This window comes from Heterocephalus glaber, unplaced genomic scaffold (genome assembly GCF_053883595.1).
Source record: "Heterocephalus glaber isolate CG9 unplaced genomic scaffold, H.glaber_assembly_v1.0 deba00001600, whole genome shotgun sequence".
NCBI classification, from domain to species: Eukaryota; Metazoa; Chordata; class Mammalia; order Rodentia; family Bathyergidae; genus Heterocephalus; species Heterocephalus glaber.
In genome coordinates this window covers 43,213,713-43,227,690 of record NW_028258372.1, presented here as the reverse complement: position 1 = coordinate 43,227,690, position 13,978 = coordinate 43,213,713, and the positions used below count along the sequence as shown (strand labels likewise).

Here is a 13,978-nt window from a genome sequence, read left to right as displayed (position 1 = left end):
GATGAGCCAAAAAGAATGAAAGGCACACACGTTTCACCTGGATTCCCAGTGTCTGTCAGAGTCCTAAACCCAGAGCTACTCTTGCTCCAATCCTGGGTTGACCAGGTTGGCTAATTCCACTTCCTCCTGCAGATTTTGACCGTGTCTGGACCACCCGAGGGAGGGACTCGTGTGACCATCCACGGCGTGAACCTGGGCCTGGACTTCTCTGAGATCGCGCACCACGTGCAGGTGGCTGGGGTACCCTGCGCGCCCCTGCCGGGGGAGTACATCATCGCTGAGCAGTGAGTGCCCCCGGCCGCCCTTTTCCACGGGAGCAGAGGGGCGCAGAAGGAAGGCACTGCCCTCTTTTGCTCTGTGGTGTACCCAGGATTCACCTCCCAGGGAACCTGCCCCAGGAGCCTCCCAAGTGCACTCCTACTTGACCTCTACCTCCTCGGGTGCTGCTCTGTTTGCTTCCCTGCTTCCTCTGGCATCAGGGCCCTGGTGCCCATACCACCCCTCATTGAGTCATTGCCTGCCCGAGGACAGTGCGGCTGAGCCAGCTTCCTGATAAGCTCAGGCTCCTCCTAGGCCCCCTGGGCCCCTCCTGCCCTCCCCATTGGAATGCGTCCTGCAAGGTGGGCTGTGGGCAACAATTTGTTGGGTGCATGGGGTTCTGATAGCAGCTTAATCCAAGCAGGGCCTCCGCAGGAGCGAATTCATTTATTTCACTAAGGGAAATGTCAGCTGGAAATTAGAAAATAGGCATGCAGTGGCAGGCAGGCGAGCAAGCGGGGCTCTGGGAGTGACATATGTTCCAATTTGGGGTGTTCATTTGGCAGTGGCAGCCACTGCGCATTGGTGAGCAGGAGGTGGGCACAAAGCTGGGGGCAGGAGGGTAGAGGGAAGGATGCTGCCCCTCCAAAGGAGAAAGGGAGGGCACCGCCAGATCATCATGTGAAGTTGGGCCACGCCACCCTGACTGCACCGAGAGCACAGCCAGCACTGCAGGAAGCAGGAAGGGCAAGAGCAAGTGCAGGACTGTGGGGCGGGGCTCCCCTCCCTGAGCCCCTGCTCGGCAGCCCCAGCCCCTGCCCTGAGCTCCCGAGAGCCCCTTCCACAGCAGCCGTGAAACTGACATCGATTTATCTTTCATCAGCACTTTGCAGTTAACAGGACACTTTCTCATCCACGATCTCATTTCCAATTGGTCGGGAGTCTGACAGGTAAATTACTGCTATTGCCACTTTTGCAAACAGGACAGCACAGGACTCGGGAGGTGAAATGACCTGCACGGTTCAGGCCAAGGCAGAACTGGGTCTCAAGTCTCCTGACCTTTGTCCAGGACGCTTCCCTTCCATAAAGCCGTGGGGCAAGTGTCCTGCACAGGAGGGGCCTGAATCTTCCATGACCCATCGGCCATGACTCCAGTGTGGGCCAGAGAAGGGGTGGGTTCCCAGCCATGGAAAGCTGGGGCCTCAGGCAGGAAGGAGAGAGCTGACCTGATTCTCCCTGTCCTCCAGTGCTGATCCTTCACTAACAACCTCATCCCTGCAAGGAGCAAGTCCTGGAGAAAAGGCTGGCTGGGCCTGCAGGAGAGATGGGGTGGGGCAGGATAAGCGCTTCAGAGCCAGGAGCGGAGGGGAAAGCGGCCAGGGCAGGGGCAGCCCGGCCTGCAGAGGGAGCAAGAGCCAGACAGACAGACCGCACTAGGCACTCGGTCGCAGTGACCTGAGCCCACCTGGCCTCCAGGACCTGCCTTGGGGACGCAGGCCACTTTCCAGCTTGTTCTGAGAGGTAGGAGGGGTCACACTCTGAGCTGCAAAGTACAAGTTTCCGGGCAGCTGGATGTGAGCTGTGCTTAGCCCTGGCTGATGTAGCGGCCAGCTCTGAGGCCTCAGCAGGCTCCTCGGTCTCTCTGGCCCACATCACCCAAAGGTGCTGGACAAATGCAAGGGTCTTTCGTTCTGTTATGAAGTCGAAGGTGATGCATTCACCTGAGCCACAGGAAGAGAAGGGAGGAAGCAAGGAGCTGGGAACGCCACCCTGGGCCCTGCAGAGGCCAGTGATGACCCTAGAAAGCCATGAGCATCCCCTCCTTGGGCCTGGGACAGTCAGGAGGCAGCAACACCCCCGTACCTGGCTGGATGCAGCCCGCTTTCCAGCCGTGCTAGGCTCATTAGGACTCCTGAGGTTTCAGAGTTCCTTAGCCTCATTAAAGCCTCCATCCTGGGCAGTGAGCAGCAGGCTCCATCGTTTCAGATGTCTGCAAGAGACGAATTTGGCTAAACGGGCTCAGTGCAGAGTCCCGGGCGCGGTGATGATTCACCTTATGCTGGTGCCAAGCCATCTATCACTCAGCAATTAGGCTAATGGTGGTTAAAGGGCCTGCTTAGTCCTGTAATCAGCACCCCACAGGTCTGTGGAGGGCCTCGTGATTCTGCAGCAGGACCTTCTCCATCGGGGCCTGGGGTGCTCGTTAAGGCTGCTGCTCAGCCCTCCAGGACTGGGCTCTGTGTAAGGCGCCCCCAGCTCCAGCCCTCAGACCCCCGAGCTCCCCCTACTCCTCCTGCGATCTCAGGCACAGCCAGATGGATGTTAGGTCTGTGTTTCCTGTGACTGAAGGAAGCGTCCTCCCGGCGAGTCTGTAGGAGAAGGTGTGCAGTGGGACAGGGACCCGAGGACTAGAGGTCAAGCTGCTGATGAGCGAGGCGACCTGGAGGGAATCACTGCCCCGGGACCCTCCGATGTCTCATCTGGAAAGCACATCTGTAAGGAGCGATCACTTCTATGGCCCTTATCCTTAGGCTGCCGAAGCAGTGGCCTCATCGAGTCCGGAGCTCCTCCGTGAGAGGGCTGACGGGCACCAGTGTACCTCGAGAAGCCCCATCAGACAGGAGGCCAATCTTCAGATGTCAAAGCTGGCCAGGCGCTTTAGGCCATGCCCTCGTCTTGCTAAGAGAAAATGGGCATCTAGGGCTTGCCTCCTAATAACACGTAAGGATCCCAGAGCCACTGGGAGAAGACAAGGATGGCAGGAGACCCAGAAGCCAAACCACAGGACTGGGCTATGAGGCCTGTTGGGGGGGTGCGCCGTTGGCAGCTCCCGGAGCCCCGGGACGTCAGCCACACCCCTGCATCCTCACCTCCACTGCTGCCGCCACTCTGCTCCACCCCCAAGGACGTCCAGAGCATCCTGTAATCCCATGCCATGGAGTGGTCAAAGGCATGGGCTTTGGAGTCCTGGTCACAGAGCCTTCGGGCGGCAGGAGCTCCCGTCCTGGGTGGTGGGTGGCCCCTGTCATTACGAAGGTCTGCAGTCAGTGGTGCTGCTGTGCCGTCCTCCACCGCCCCTTCTCCTCCTGCGTCTTCCTTTAGCCGCCCATCTCCAGAGCTCACAACATAAGCATCCACACAAACCCCCTGGGCCAGGCCTCTGTGTCCTTCCCGGGCCCAGCAGGGAAGGACAGTGAGACTCCGCCGCGTGGCCTCCTCAGGACTGTCGGTGCTTAGATCTCCCATGACCTCCTTTCCGGTGGCCGCTGCTGACCATGCCCTGCCTCACTCAGCCCAGACAAGGAAAGGGCCCGGCTCTGAGACGAGGAGGGCCCAGGGCCAGCTCTGCGGCTCCCTGCAGCCCAGCCCTGCCTGTGGCCCTTCCCACCAGGGTGCTTCAGTGGCCTCTCCCAGGCACCTGACCCCAAAGCTTACCCTGTGGGACCTGAACCCTGAGCAGAAAATTCCATCAGAAAGAGTCTGCCAAGTGGCCGCCCCTCCTCAGCTCCTGGGGCCGGCTGAGAGCACACCTTTCCCGGCAGCCTGCACCCTCGGTGTGCTCTCATTTTCCTTTCTCCCTAAACTCTCGCCAGCAAGGATTTCTTCTTCTTTGCTTCTGGAGGACACTCACTCCCACAGTGGTTGCAGGCCGCGCAGCCCCAATCAGACCGATTAGAACAGACAGAGAGGCGAAGCTTGTCTCCTTGCTCCTCTTCCCTGCCTCGTGCATAGTCCACTGCCCTCTGAGCTCCCAGGGTTAGGGGTGTGGGCTGGACAATGCCAGGAGCCCCAGAGGGAGCGGGTGCCAGCACCCCAGAAAGGGGAGGGAAAGCTCCACCCCGGCAGGTAGCATGGAAACAAGCACACGTCACACCTCAGATGAAGCTTCTCCAGCATGCCTCTAAGGAGGCTTCCAGAGGTGCTTCCGTGTCAGATGCTGATGGATGATCACTCTCGTGTTTATGCCTCTTCATAATTAATTTATTTATTCATCGAGAAAAGGAAAAGAGAATACTCTTCCATCACATTCAGGGCTTTCTTGTGGCATCTAATATGCTAACCGTAATAAGACAGTTATTGCATGTTAAGTAAATATTCGCCAGGAGTGAAAGTACTTATTTGGGATTAACTGTTATGAAGGAAAGGGAAGCCAGCAGCGTGCCGTGTGTGTGTGTGTGTGTGTGTGTGTGTGTGTGAGCAAACAGCATATTTGTTTGATGCAAATTTTATTACATTGAAATGAAGTCTCTGTTTAGTTACCTTCCTTCCTAGAGAAGCTGTTGAGATAGCATGGCTCAGGCCGACGCTCAGTCTTTCCCCCGGGCTGGGATAATGCAGGGGATTACAGAGAGGGCGTCTGTTTTAAACCTGACTACTCACTAAGCAAACCTACCAGGGGCCCCGGCATGATCAAACTCCTAACCAGGTGGGAGACGAGAAAACCCGTCCTGCCCTGCGCTCCCAGCCTGCTTTGCTCTGAGCCCAGTGGGGCTCTGTGGTTCCCCGAGGTGGCACCTACAGGAAAGAACCTCATTTCTAGTCCCGCCTTTCCCAGAGGCTGCTGTGCCTGAAGCAGCCAGGGCCTGACTGTGCCCATGTCACTGTCTCAAGCGTGGGGAAGCCACAGCCGGCATCGATCTGGCCGCTGTTCCAGGAAGACTGCACATGCGTCCCTGGGCTCCCATGCCTGTGAGACGTGCCTCCAACCAGGGCGGCCAGCCTCGCATGCTCAGCCTCGATTAGGTGGGAGCCCACTGTCAACTGCAGCCTAATGAACTCATCACTGCCTCCTCTTCTCTGCCCACCCCCGGCCGCAGGCCCCACTCCCCCACCTTGCCAGGTGCAGATCTGCCGCCTCACTTTCTGGACAGATTATCCATCCCCTTAACTCCCTGCGGGAAGCCGTCCACAATTGAGTCCACCTGGCAAGTAGGCCTTCCTCGGCGCCCTTTCAGGGGGTTAGGAGAAGAGGTCGGCTAAACTGCAGCCCTGCAGCCCTCTGTGGAACGTCTGGTTTATGCTGCCACTCCTGGGAGCCTGCCCCAGAACGGCACTGGAGACCACAGGCCGGGTCATAGACTTAGGCCAGGTGGACCGTCAGAGGCCTGGAGAGCATCAGAGGCTTTAGACAGAGCCAGCCCCACCCCACAGCACGGGTGAGCGCCAAGCCCGTCGGCCAGGTGGGCGGCCGGGCTGGCTCTTGGCCCAGCGCTCTTGCAGGACTGCGATGAGATTAGGTGCTCACTGAGGACGGGGAGCTCGCAGGCAGGGATGGCCGCTCAGGACGAGCCTCTCACTCGCAGGTCTGCTCTCTCCCCAGGATCGTGTGCGAAATGGGCCACGCGCTGGTGGGGACCACCTCGGGGCCCGTGCGCCTCTGCATCGGCGAATGCAAGCCAGAGTTCATGACCAAGTCCCACCAGCAGTACACCTTCGTGGTGAGTGCAGGGCCAGCCGGCTGCCGCTCCCAGCAGGGCACAGGCCTCCTCCTCACCCTCCCAGCCAGGCTCCACCAGGCTGCCCACAGCCCACGTGGGAGACCCTGGGAGGGACGGTGGGGCCTCACCGCTGGCGACCCTGGGCGGGGTGGACGCGGGATGTGCAGGCTTCAGAGGCCCGGAGGGGCCGGGCCAGAGCTCTGGATAAAGCAAGGCAGTGGCGGACAGGGCTGCCCTTTGTCCCCGTAGTGTGACCGCCTTGTCCTAATTCCAGGCTGGTGAGCACCCACACTGTGGGGGACCTAATCAAACAGGTCTGTTTATCCGCACGCTGTGTCCCGCCAAGGATATTTTAAGTGCAGGTTCAGAGGGGTCCCTGAGACCAGCAAGAACAATGCCTCCCTGCACAGGACAAGCAAAGGGTGCACAAGCCAGCGGCCGTGTGTCAGAGCAGGCACACGCACACACATGTCTGAGAACACTCCTCATGCTCAGCCAACAGGCAGTGGCATCCCGTAAATTTTCTGCAAGGCTGGTGCTAAATCCACCCCGAATTGAGGACCCGCTTCTGAGGCCCTGGAGTCTTGGGCGCTGGCTTCATTCTGAATCAGTAACTTCCACCTGGGCCCTGACAGCTGGTGCCTGGCACTTACCTGCTTTGCCACACCGAGTGCCTCATTAAAAAGCATTAACACGGGCGCATGGGGTCAAACCAGCCTTGCTAAGAGTTGCGAAAAATCACTAGACCCCAGAATTCTGTTCTCTCTGAAGCATTTTACAGCTTATTTTAGGTTTTGCAGACCCTGTCTTCTCATCTTGGCATCTCTCTCTTTACCTTGCACTTTTCTTGCTCAGATTGGAGAATCCACTCTCCATCTCCTCCTCAAACATAGGAGGTCAGCTGGGGAGTGAGCTGTAGGCCTCAGAGCAGGGCGGGCTTTAGGGCCTTCCCACCCTCCTCAATCACTAAGGAAGCAAATCCTTGTCCAGAAGGAGCCTGAAGCTTGCCTCTGGGCTGCCGGCAGTGAGGGGATGCAGACTAGAATTTATACCTGTGTGGTGGCTCCGTTAAATGCACTTTGCACTTCACTGGCCTCTAGGCAGAAGCAGTTCCTTTGTGATGTGGAGCAGCTGCCTGGCGAATCCTAAGCCAGGCATTACTTTTGCGCTTTAGGCTTAATGTTACGACTTAGTGCGTCCTCTAGGGAGTTCCAGCCAACAGAGCGCCACCCCCCGGTGAGGGGTGCAGAAGCCAAGTTGAACGTTTACTGTACTGGCGACTCCAGCACTGGGACCCTGGCCTGCCGGACAAAGGATGTGCACACAGGCCATTTATGGAGGGACACAGCCTCTCCATGGCCCAGCCTAGGCAGGGATGCTTTTTGCAGGCCTATAGATTTTATGCCAAAAAATCAAGACAAGCTTTAGATAGAGAAGCATTTTCAAATTTTTCTCAATTTGTAAACTAATTGACAGATTAGTCAGCGTCACTCTGCTTTTCCCTCTGTGTTATGAGCATAAGACTCCCCTGGGGAGTTCATTAATTCAGGCGCATGCCCCTCCGCCTTCCCTGGACGACTCTCCAGGAGGAAGCAGAGAGCACTTGGGACTACAGAGGGCCGGAGAAGTGCCTCCCCTCCCAGCAGGAGGATACTCCCTCCTTCCAGCCTGAAGTCTAGCCTTGGACCTAAGCTGTGAGCATTTCTTTGCCTCTTTCCCAAGAACCCTTCAGTGCTGTCACTCAACCCCATCCGTGGACCAGAGTCGGGCGGCACCATGGTGACCATCACGGGCCATTACCTTGGCTCTGGAAGCAGCGTGGCAGTGTCCCTGGGCAACCAGACCTGCGAGTTCTACGGGTGAGATGAACAGGAAGGCCGTGTAGGAGCCTGTGTGTCCCTACACATGTTCACACACTGCCCCTCCCCATCACCTCCGTGTCATTGCTACTTGGGCCAAAACGCTGCTCCAGCCACTGTGGGAGAGGCACACCACTCACTGGTCAGCTACGTCCTGTTTGTCAGGGGCTGGTTACCTCTCGAGGCCATTGGAAGTGAGGGTCATGAGACTGCCAGGTGGAGAAGGCAACCTGGAGTCCTGCAGTCACCACGAGGACCAAACATAGCTTGAGCTCCCACTCGGGGCCTTGTGCGCTGGGTTTTATAAGCACACAGACCTATGCATAAAGAATTGAAAGCTGCAGTCGTCAGCCACCGCCACAAGCCCTGGGCATGCAGAGGCTCCGGAGAACCACTGTGCTCAGGGCTGCCCACCGGGTGATCTCCATCTTGGACCATACGCAGCAAGCACCATGTGCTTGCCACTGAGCACACCAGGTCCTCAGCAAGTGTGTGCTGACAGCCTGGCCAGACTAAGCACTGCTTAGTCACATTCTAGAAAATTCCAGGCAAGTGGCACTGCTCCATAGCTCCTGCAGCCCTGCGCCTGCCCCACATTTTCTAACCCCCTTCCCCAGTGTGTGTCCTCCCTCGTCCGGCCAGGGTCAGGTCGCAGGTGCCAAGAGGGCGCTGGTGGACACAGGCGGCGGAGGTATGCCCCAACATACAGCCAAAAGCACAGCAGCCGCAAACCAGGAGATAAACTAGGAGCGGCGGCGGGCAGGGGGGAGAAGGACCAAGATGCCATGCGTGTCTGCACCCGTCCCCTCGGGGCAAGGGGACCCCGTTTCTAGCCAGAGGGGACCCTCGATGGCCCACACCTTTCCTCTCAACTTGTTGCCGTCTCCCCCTCAGGAGGTCAATGAACGAGATCGTGTGTGTCTCTCCCCCGTCATCCAACGGGCTGGGCCCAGTCCCGGTTTCAGTGAGTGTGGACAGAGCCCGTGTGGATAACAGCCTGCAGTTCGAGTACATAGACGACCCCCGGGTTCAGCGCGTGGAGCCGGAGTGGAGCATCACCAGGTGAGGCAGAGGCCGGCGGGCAGGCACCTGTGTCCCACACCACCTCCCTGCAGCTGTGCTGGCTCCGCAAGGGGTCCCTAGAGCTGAGGCCTGCTGTATCTGATGCAGCCTCTGCTTGTCCCCAGTGGCCACACCCCCCTGACGGTCACGGGCTTCAACCTGGACGTCATTCAGGAGCCAAGGATCCGAGTCAAGTTCAATGGCAAAGAGTCTGTCAATGTGAGTAACTGCTGGCCCAGCTGGCCCCATGGGCGCAGCTCCCTGAGTGCTGTGCTGTGCCCGGAGCGGTGGGTGAAGCACGGGAACCCCCGGATGCTGGAAGGGGGAGCTGGCCCAAGCCTCAGCCTGGAATCGTGGTCCCAAGTACCTGAGCCTTGTAAGGACCGCTACAGTTCCCTGTGCTTTCTTGTCAGAGGGTGACAGAGTGAGGGTGTGAAAGTCGTGGCGTTTGAGCTGCCACAACACCGGAGCCCCTGTTTGGAACACGGGCACCTTGAGGTCCATGAGAAGCAGTGGGGCGGGGGGGCCTCCCTGTGCTGCCGTTCTCGCTCCATTAGCCGCACGGTCACAGTGGCAGGCATTTACCCTCTCTGATCCTGCACTCCTCCGCTGCAAATATGACCGTGACAAGGCCGGCCTCACATCTCTGTGACATGCCCGGGACTCGGCTGGCACCCAGTAATGTCAGTCACCGCACGGATGCTTCTGACCCTTGCTGGGCACCTAGTTGTGGATATGACCAAGTTGAACATTCTCCTTTATTTCCCTGTGCAGAGCCATGTATTTTAACTTTTTTCCACTATGGATTTTTGTGACTTTAAAGAAGCCCTCTTATTCAGGCAAGAGCAGAATCTTCGCTATGTTGTTGTATAGTTTTCAGTCTTTTCTGATGGCTCAACTTCACTCTTTGCAGTCAGTATTTCCTGCAACATTTTTATGTTCTTAATTTAGACCAGAAGGTGCGATTTGGGTGATTATTTTTTTCATAGGAATTGCTACGAGTAGTGTTCTGACCTTCGGGGGATTGGCGAGCTACATCGGGGATGGGGGAGATGCTATCGGCTCTCTCTGCTTGTCCCTGACACGTCTCCAGGGTGCCGAAGCCCGTTAGGAAACACAGGGATGCACAAAATGAGACAGTGTGCTAGAAAGTCAGACCCAGAAAGGTCTCAGGAGTCAGCTGGGGAAACTGAAATGGCAAGCCCCTAATCACGACTGGCAGCAGGGTCATGCTGGATCCCAGGCATCCAGACTCTTCATGACTAGGCCGCAGGAAGTGCCGGGGGCTGGCGTTTGCACCATGACAGCACAGGGCGGCCATTGTCACTGCTGCAGGTGAGGTGAGCACACGCCTCCCCTCCCCAGCCTGCAGCCTGACTGTGGGAAGAGAGCCAGTGCCCCCTCATCCCCTGGCATCCAAGGGCTCCGGGAAGCACACACATGTCCAAATGCCAGGGCCTCAGGCAGAGGTGGGGTCAGGAATGGGTATCGTGCACTCACACCCAGAAATGATAGACTCTCCAAGAAAATCATGTGCATGCTTTCAAATACAAGTGTTCTCATTTTATTCAGACTTTGCAAGGCCAGAGTATGGGATATGGTGTTGATTCTCACAAGTTAGACATGAAGAGAAGGAACCATGCCATGCCACGCGGGTTCCTGGGGCGGCAGAGGGTCAGCCAGGAGGCGAGAGAAGGAGGAGAATGTGTGGCCAGAGCCTCTTCTGCAGGCTCCACAGGAAGCGGCAGGCACAGTGGGGCCACCCGGTTCAGACTGGCTGGTTCGAGCAGTTCCAGCGGGCTCTCTGCAGAGGGCTGTCCCAGGGTCTGGCACCAGGCCTGGGGCGATGAGGGCAGTGGACAGTGACTGAGAGGGCCAGATGGGGTGTGAGCTCGCTCCCTGGAGGCCAGCCCCGTGAGGACAGGCTCTCCCTGGCCAGTAAACACCGGAGTACAGAAAATAAAAGCCACAGGAAGGCACCATGGGCAGTTTGGAAAGGGAGTGAATGTGTGACCACCCAGGAGGGCAACTCCCAAAGGCTGCATGCAGGCTTTGGCCTCAGAAGCCCTTGGAAGAGGAGACTGAGCAGAGCCTCACCTACACCGGAAGTCTTGGCGTAAAGCTCAGGCTCTGGGTCCCCTCTGCCCTCATGAGGACCCAGCAGCAGCCCAGCAGGAGCCTCACTAGCACTGCTCCCAGCCCCGCTGAAGCAGGAAGGCAGTGTTTCTAGGAACCGAGAGGTAGCTGCACGCTCTGGAGGGCTGGCATCCCCAGCTTCCATGTGACCTGTGGGGAGGAGAGGCAGGTGGCCCCACAGCGCCCCTCCAGCCGGGCCATGCTCACAGCCTCTGGCCCGTACTCTGCTGCAGGAAGCTGGGTCCATTGGGCCCTCCCTCACCCTCAGCCCACCTGGGCCGCCCCTCCTTGAGGCTGGGTTTCAGAGCAAGCCCAGTGGATGGTGAGGGGCAAGAGCGAAGCCACAAAACCCAAAGGACTGTTTGGCGGACAAAGTGCCGAAGCAGACAGGGCAGGAAGCACATAGAGGCCTCTTGTTTGGGACTGGTCTGCTTAGCCAGGGAGCACCCTGGGGTGGTGAACCTGGAGGAGGGGCTGGAGGGGCACCCGAGGCTGGGTGTCTTCTCTGCACATTCCACTCCCTGGGGAACAGCATCTCTGTTCTTCCCATGACTCGGTGTCCCCAGCTGCAGCACGAAAGGGACATTAAGGCAGCGCCGTGTTCGCTGAAAGTGGCAGGAACCGGTACTGACACCTTCGGCAGTGCGAAGCTCAAGAGAGCTACTCTAACCAAACTCGAGCTCTCTGGGGAAAGAGAGGGTTCAGACCCGGACTTGAAGCTCTGACATCCTCTCTAGACACAGTCTCTGTGCGACTGGCAGCTTCTTCGCAACTACACACACGGTCTTGTTTGAACGTGAAGCCTCATGTGTGCATTGTCCAGACACACGTGTGTGCGGCCTGCCAGGGCAGCCTTGCCGGGCAGTGTGCACTTTGGGAGTTGCCCTTGGCTGCTCCTGGACGCCCTGGCTCCCAGAACAGAAACCAAGCTGTGCCGGGCAGGAGCCAGGAGGAGAGGGCAGGAGGCTGGGTCCTTCTGTGGTCTCTTCGGTCTGTCCCCCACCACGGCAGCCCTGGAAGTGACCAACAGGAGAGAGGGCACAGACCTCCCTAGGCAGGGGCCACTCCTGCTAGAAGGGTAAGTGGCGGGCCAGAGTCAACGAGAGAAAGGGGGCACAGTAAGCTCAGTGTCAGTTCCGATCTTCTACCCTAGTGCAGGGTTGGGGTGCACAGTTAGAGAAGAGAGGGGTCCTAAGTCAAACACCCAGAGTTGCAAGATCCTGTTTAGCCATCAGTTCAGTGCACGTATACTGAGCACCTACTACGCACAGGGCAGAGTTCACCTCACACTGTCTCTCTCTCTCTCTCCTCTCTCTCTCTCTCTCTCTCCAGATTATAGGGCATTCCTTTCTGCTTGCTCCACTTCAGCACCAGTGCACACACACACACACATGCACACACACAGGAACACACACACAGATGCACACTCCTGCATACTCCCGGAGTATGCACTTGTGGTCTCCAGCCCCTGACAGGACCGTGTGGTGATACCACTTCAGTTGTCCATCTCCCTGAGTCTCTTTCCCTCTGCAGCCCTGACTCCTAGCTCAGGGCCTGGCACACAGCCGGCTGTCAGTGGTGATGAGTGCAGAAAGGAATGAGGTCAAAAGCTCTCCCCCGACCCAGAAAAATGCCACTGCCCTTCTCCATAAGGCCCCGCCACGTAATACCAAGGAGCCTGGGATGCCAGCCAGACGCAGGGATGGGAGGTGGGCCTGGGATGCCACTCCTGCCCCCTAGTGCTGGGCATTCGAACTCTGCTCTCTGGGCCCCCAGGTGTGTAAAGTTGTGAACGCGACCACCCTCACCTGCTTGGCGCCCTCTCTGACCACCGACTACCGCCCTGGCCTGGACACCGTGGAGCGGCCCGAGGAGTTCGGCTTTGTCTTCAACAACGTCCAGTCCTTGCTGATTTACAACGATACCAAGTTCACCTACTACCCCAACCCGACCTTCGAGCTACTCAGCCCAACCGGCGTCTTGGACCAAAAGCCAGGGTCGCCCATCATCCTGAAGGTAGGGAGCGACAGAGAGCAGCCCGTGTCCTGCCTGCTGTCCCTGCGCCTCGCCATCTGCACGCGGAGCCCAGAGCCACTGTTCCCCGGGGGAGGGGCCCGTTTAGAGACCCCGGCTGCGCCCCCAGGACACTTTTCACGCTTCCTGTTCGTTCCGGGAAGCTGACTTGGGAGCAGCTGCTTCCTTTCTTGCGGAGCCACTTCCGTGCCTCGGTGACCTCCAGAGGTCCAGGCCTCCCTCGTGCTCTCTGCCCGGGGGTCACCCCCACCTCTGCGCGCCAGTGCCTCCTGAGCTGCCCTGACTTCCCTGTTGGTGGGTGTTCCCCACCCCTGCCCCGTCTTCTCCCGCCCTTATCTCCTTTTCGCAGCCTCTTTCTCTCCACGTGACGGCTGCCGATGCCCCCACACCCCACCACGGAGTGGTCCGTTGGCTTTGCCCGACCACCCTTCCTTCCTGTTTCTAAGAACACATCTGTTCGTCCTGTTGAGCCTGCTGTTCTCTACAGGGCAAGAACCTCTGCCCTCCTGCCTCCGGAGGGGCCAAACTCAACTACACAGTGCTGATCGGGGAGACGCCCTGCGCCGTCACCGTGTCTGAGACGCAGCTCCTCTGCGAGCCTCCCACCCTCACGGGGCAGCACAAGGTCACGGTGAGCAGCCCCTCGGCTTCCCGGCCCTCCCGTGCACACGGTCGGATCGGTGGGTCCTGAAGCTCCCCCTTCGCCTCGCGGCCCAACCCACGCCCAAGCGCCGGGGTCCTTGTCGTCCCGCTCCGCAACGGGGCGGGGACGCCAAGGCGGAAGCCACTTCGTGCCAAGCCCGCGCCAGCTGGCCGCGTGTCTGTCCCCGCTCGCGCTGTACGGTCGCGGGCCGCCGGGCTGTGCCCTCTGTGCAGCGTGCGCGCGCGCGCGTCTGTGTGCGCAGGTCCTCGTGGGCGGGACGGTCTTCTCGCCCGGCTCGGTGAGCGTCGTCTCGGACAGCCTGCTGACCCTGCCTGCCATCGTCAGCATCGCGGCCGGCGGCAGCCTCCTGCTCGTCATTGTCATCATGGTGCTCATCGCCTACAAGCGCAAGTCGCGGGAGAACGACCTCACGCTCAAGCGGCTGCAGATGCAGATGGACAACCTGGAGTCGCGTGTGGCCCTGGAGTGCAAGGAGGGTGAGCACGGCCGGCCACCCACGGACCTGCCTTGCCTTTCCCCACCCCGCA

General features: G+C 58.9%; 1 protein-coding gene across 1 annotated transcript in view; it reads left to right on the top strand.

Annotated features, from left to right (window-relative positions):
* Positions 1-13,978, top strand: part of Plxna2 (plexin A2) — a 186,296-nt gene that overhangs the window by 155,462 nt on the left and 16,856 nt on the right. The window contains exons 13-20 of the mRNA XM_004862039.4: positions 133-284; positions 5,579-5,696; positions 7,419-7,555; positions 8,450-8,617; positions 8,743-8,836; positions 12,530-12,769; positions 13,275-13,418; positions 13,693-13,927. Of these exons, the coding sequence (XP_004862096.1) occupies positions 133-284; positions 5,579-5,696; positions 7,419-7,555; positions 8,450-8,617; positions 8,743-8,836; positions 12,530-12,769; positions 13,275-13,418; positions 13,693-13,927 (1,288 nt within the window). The remainder of the gene's footprint in view (positions 1-132; positions 285-5,578; positions 5,697-7,418; positions 7,556-8,449; positions 8,618-8,742; positions 8,837-12,529; positions 12,770-13,274; positions 13,419-13,692; positions 13,928-13,978) is intronic.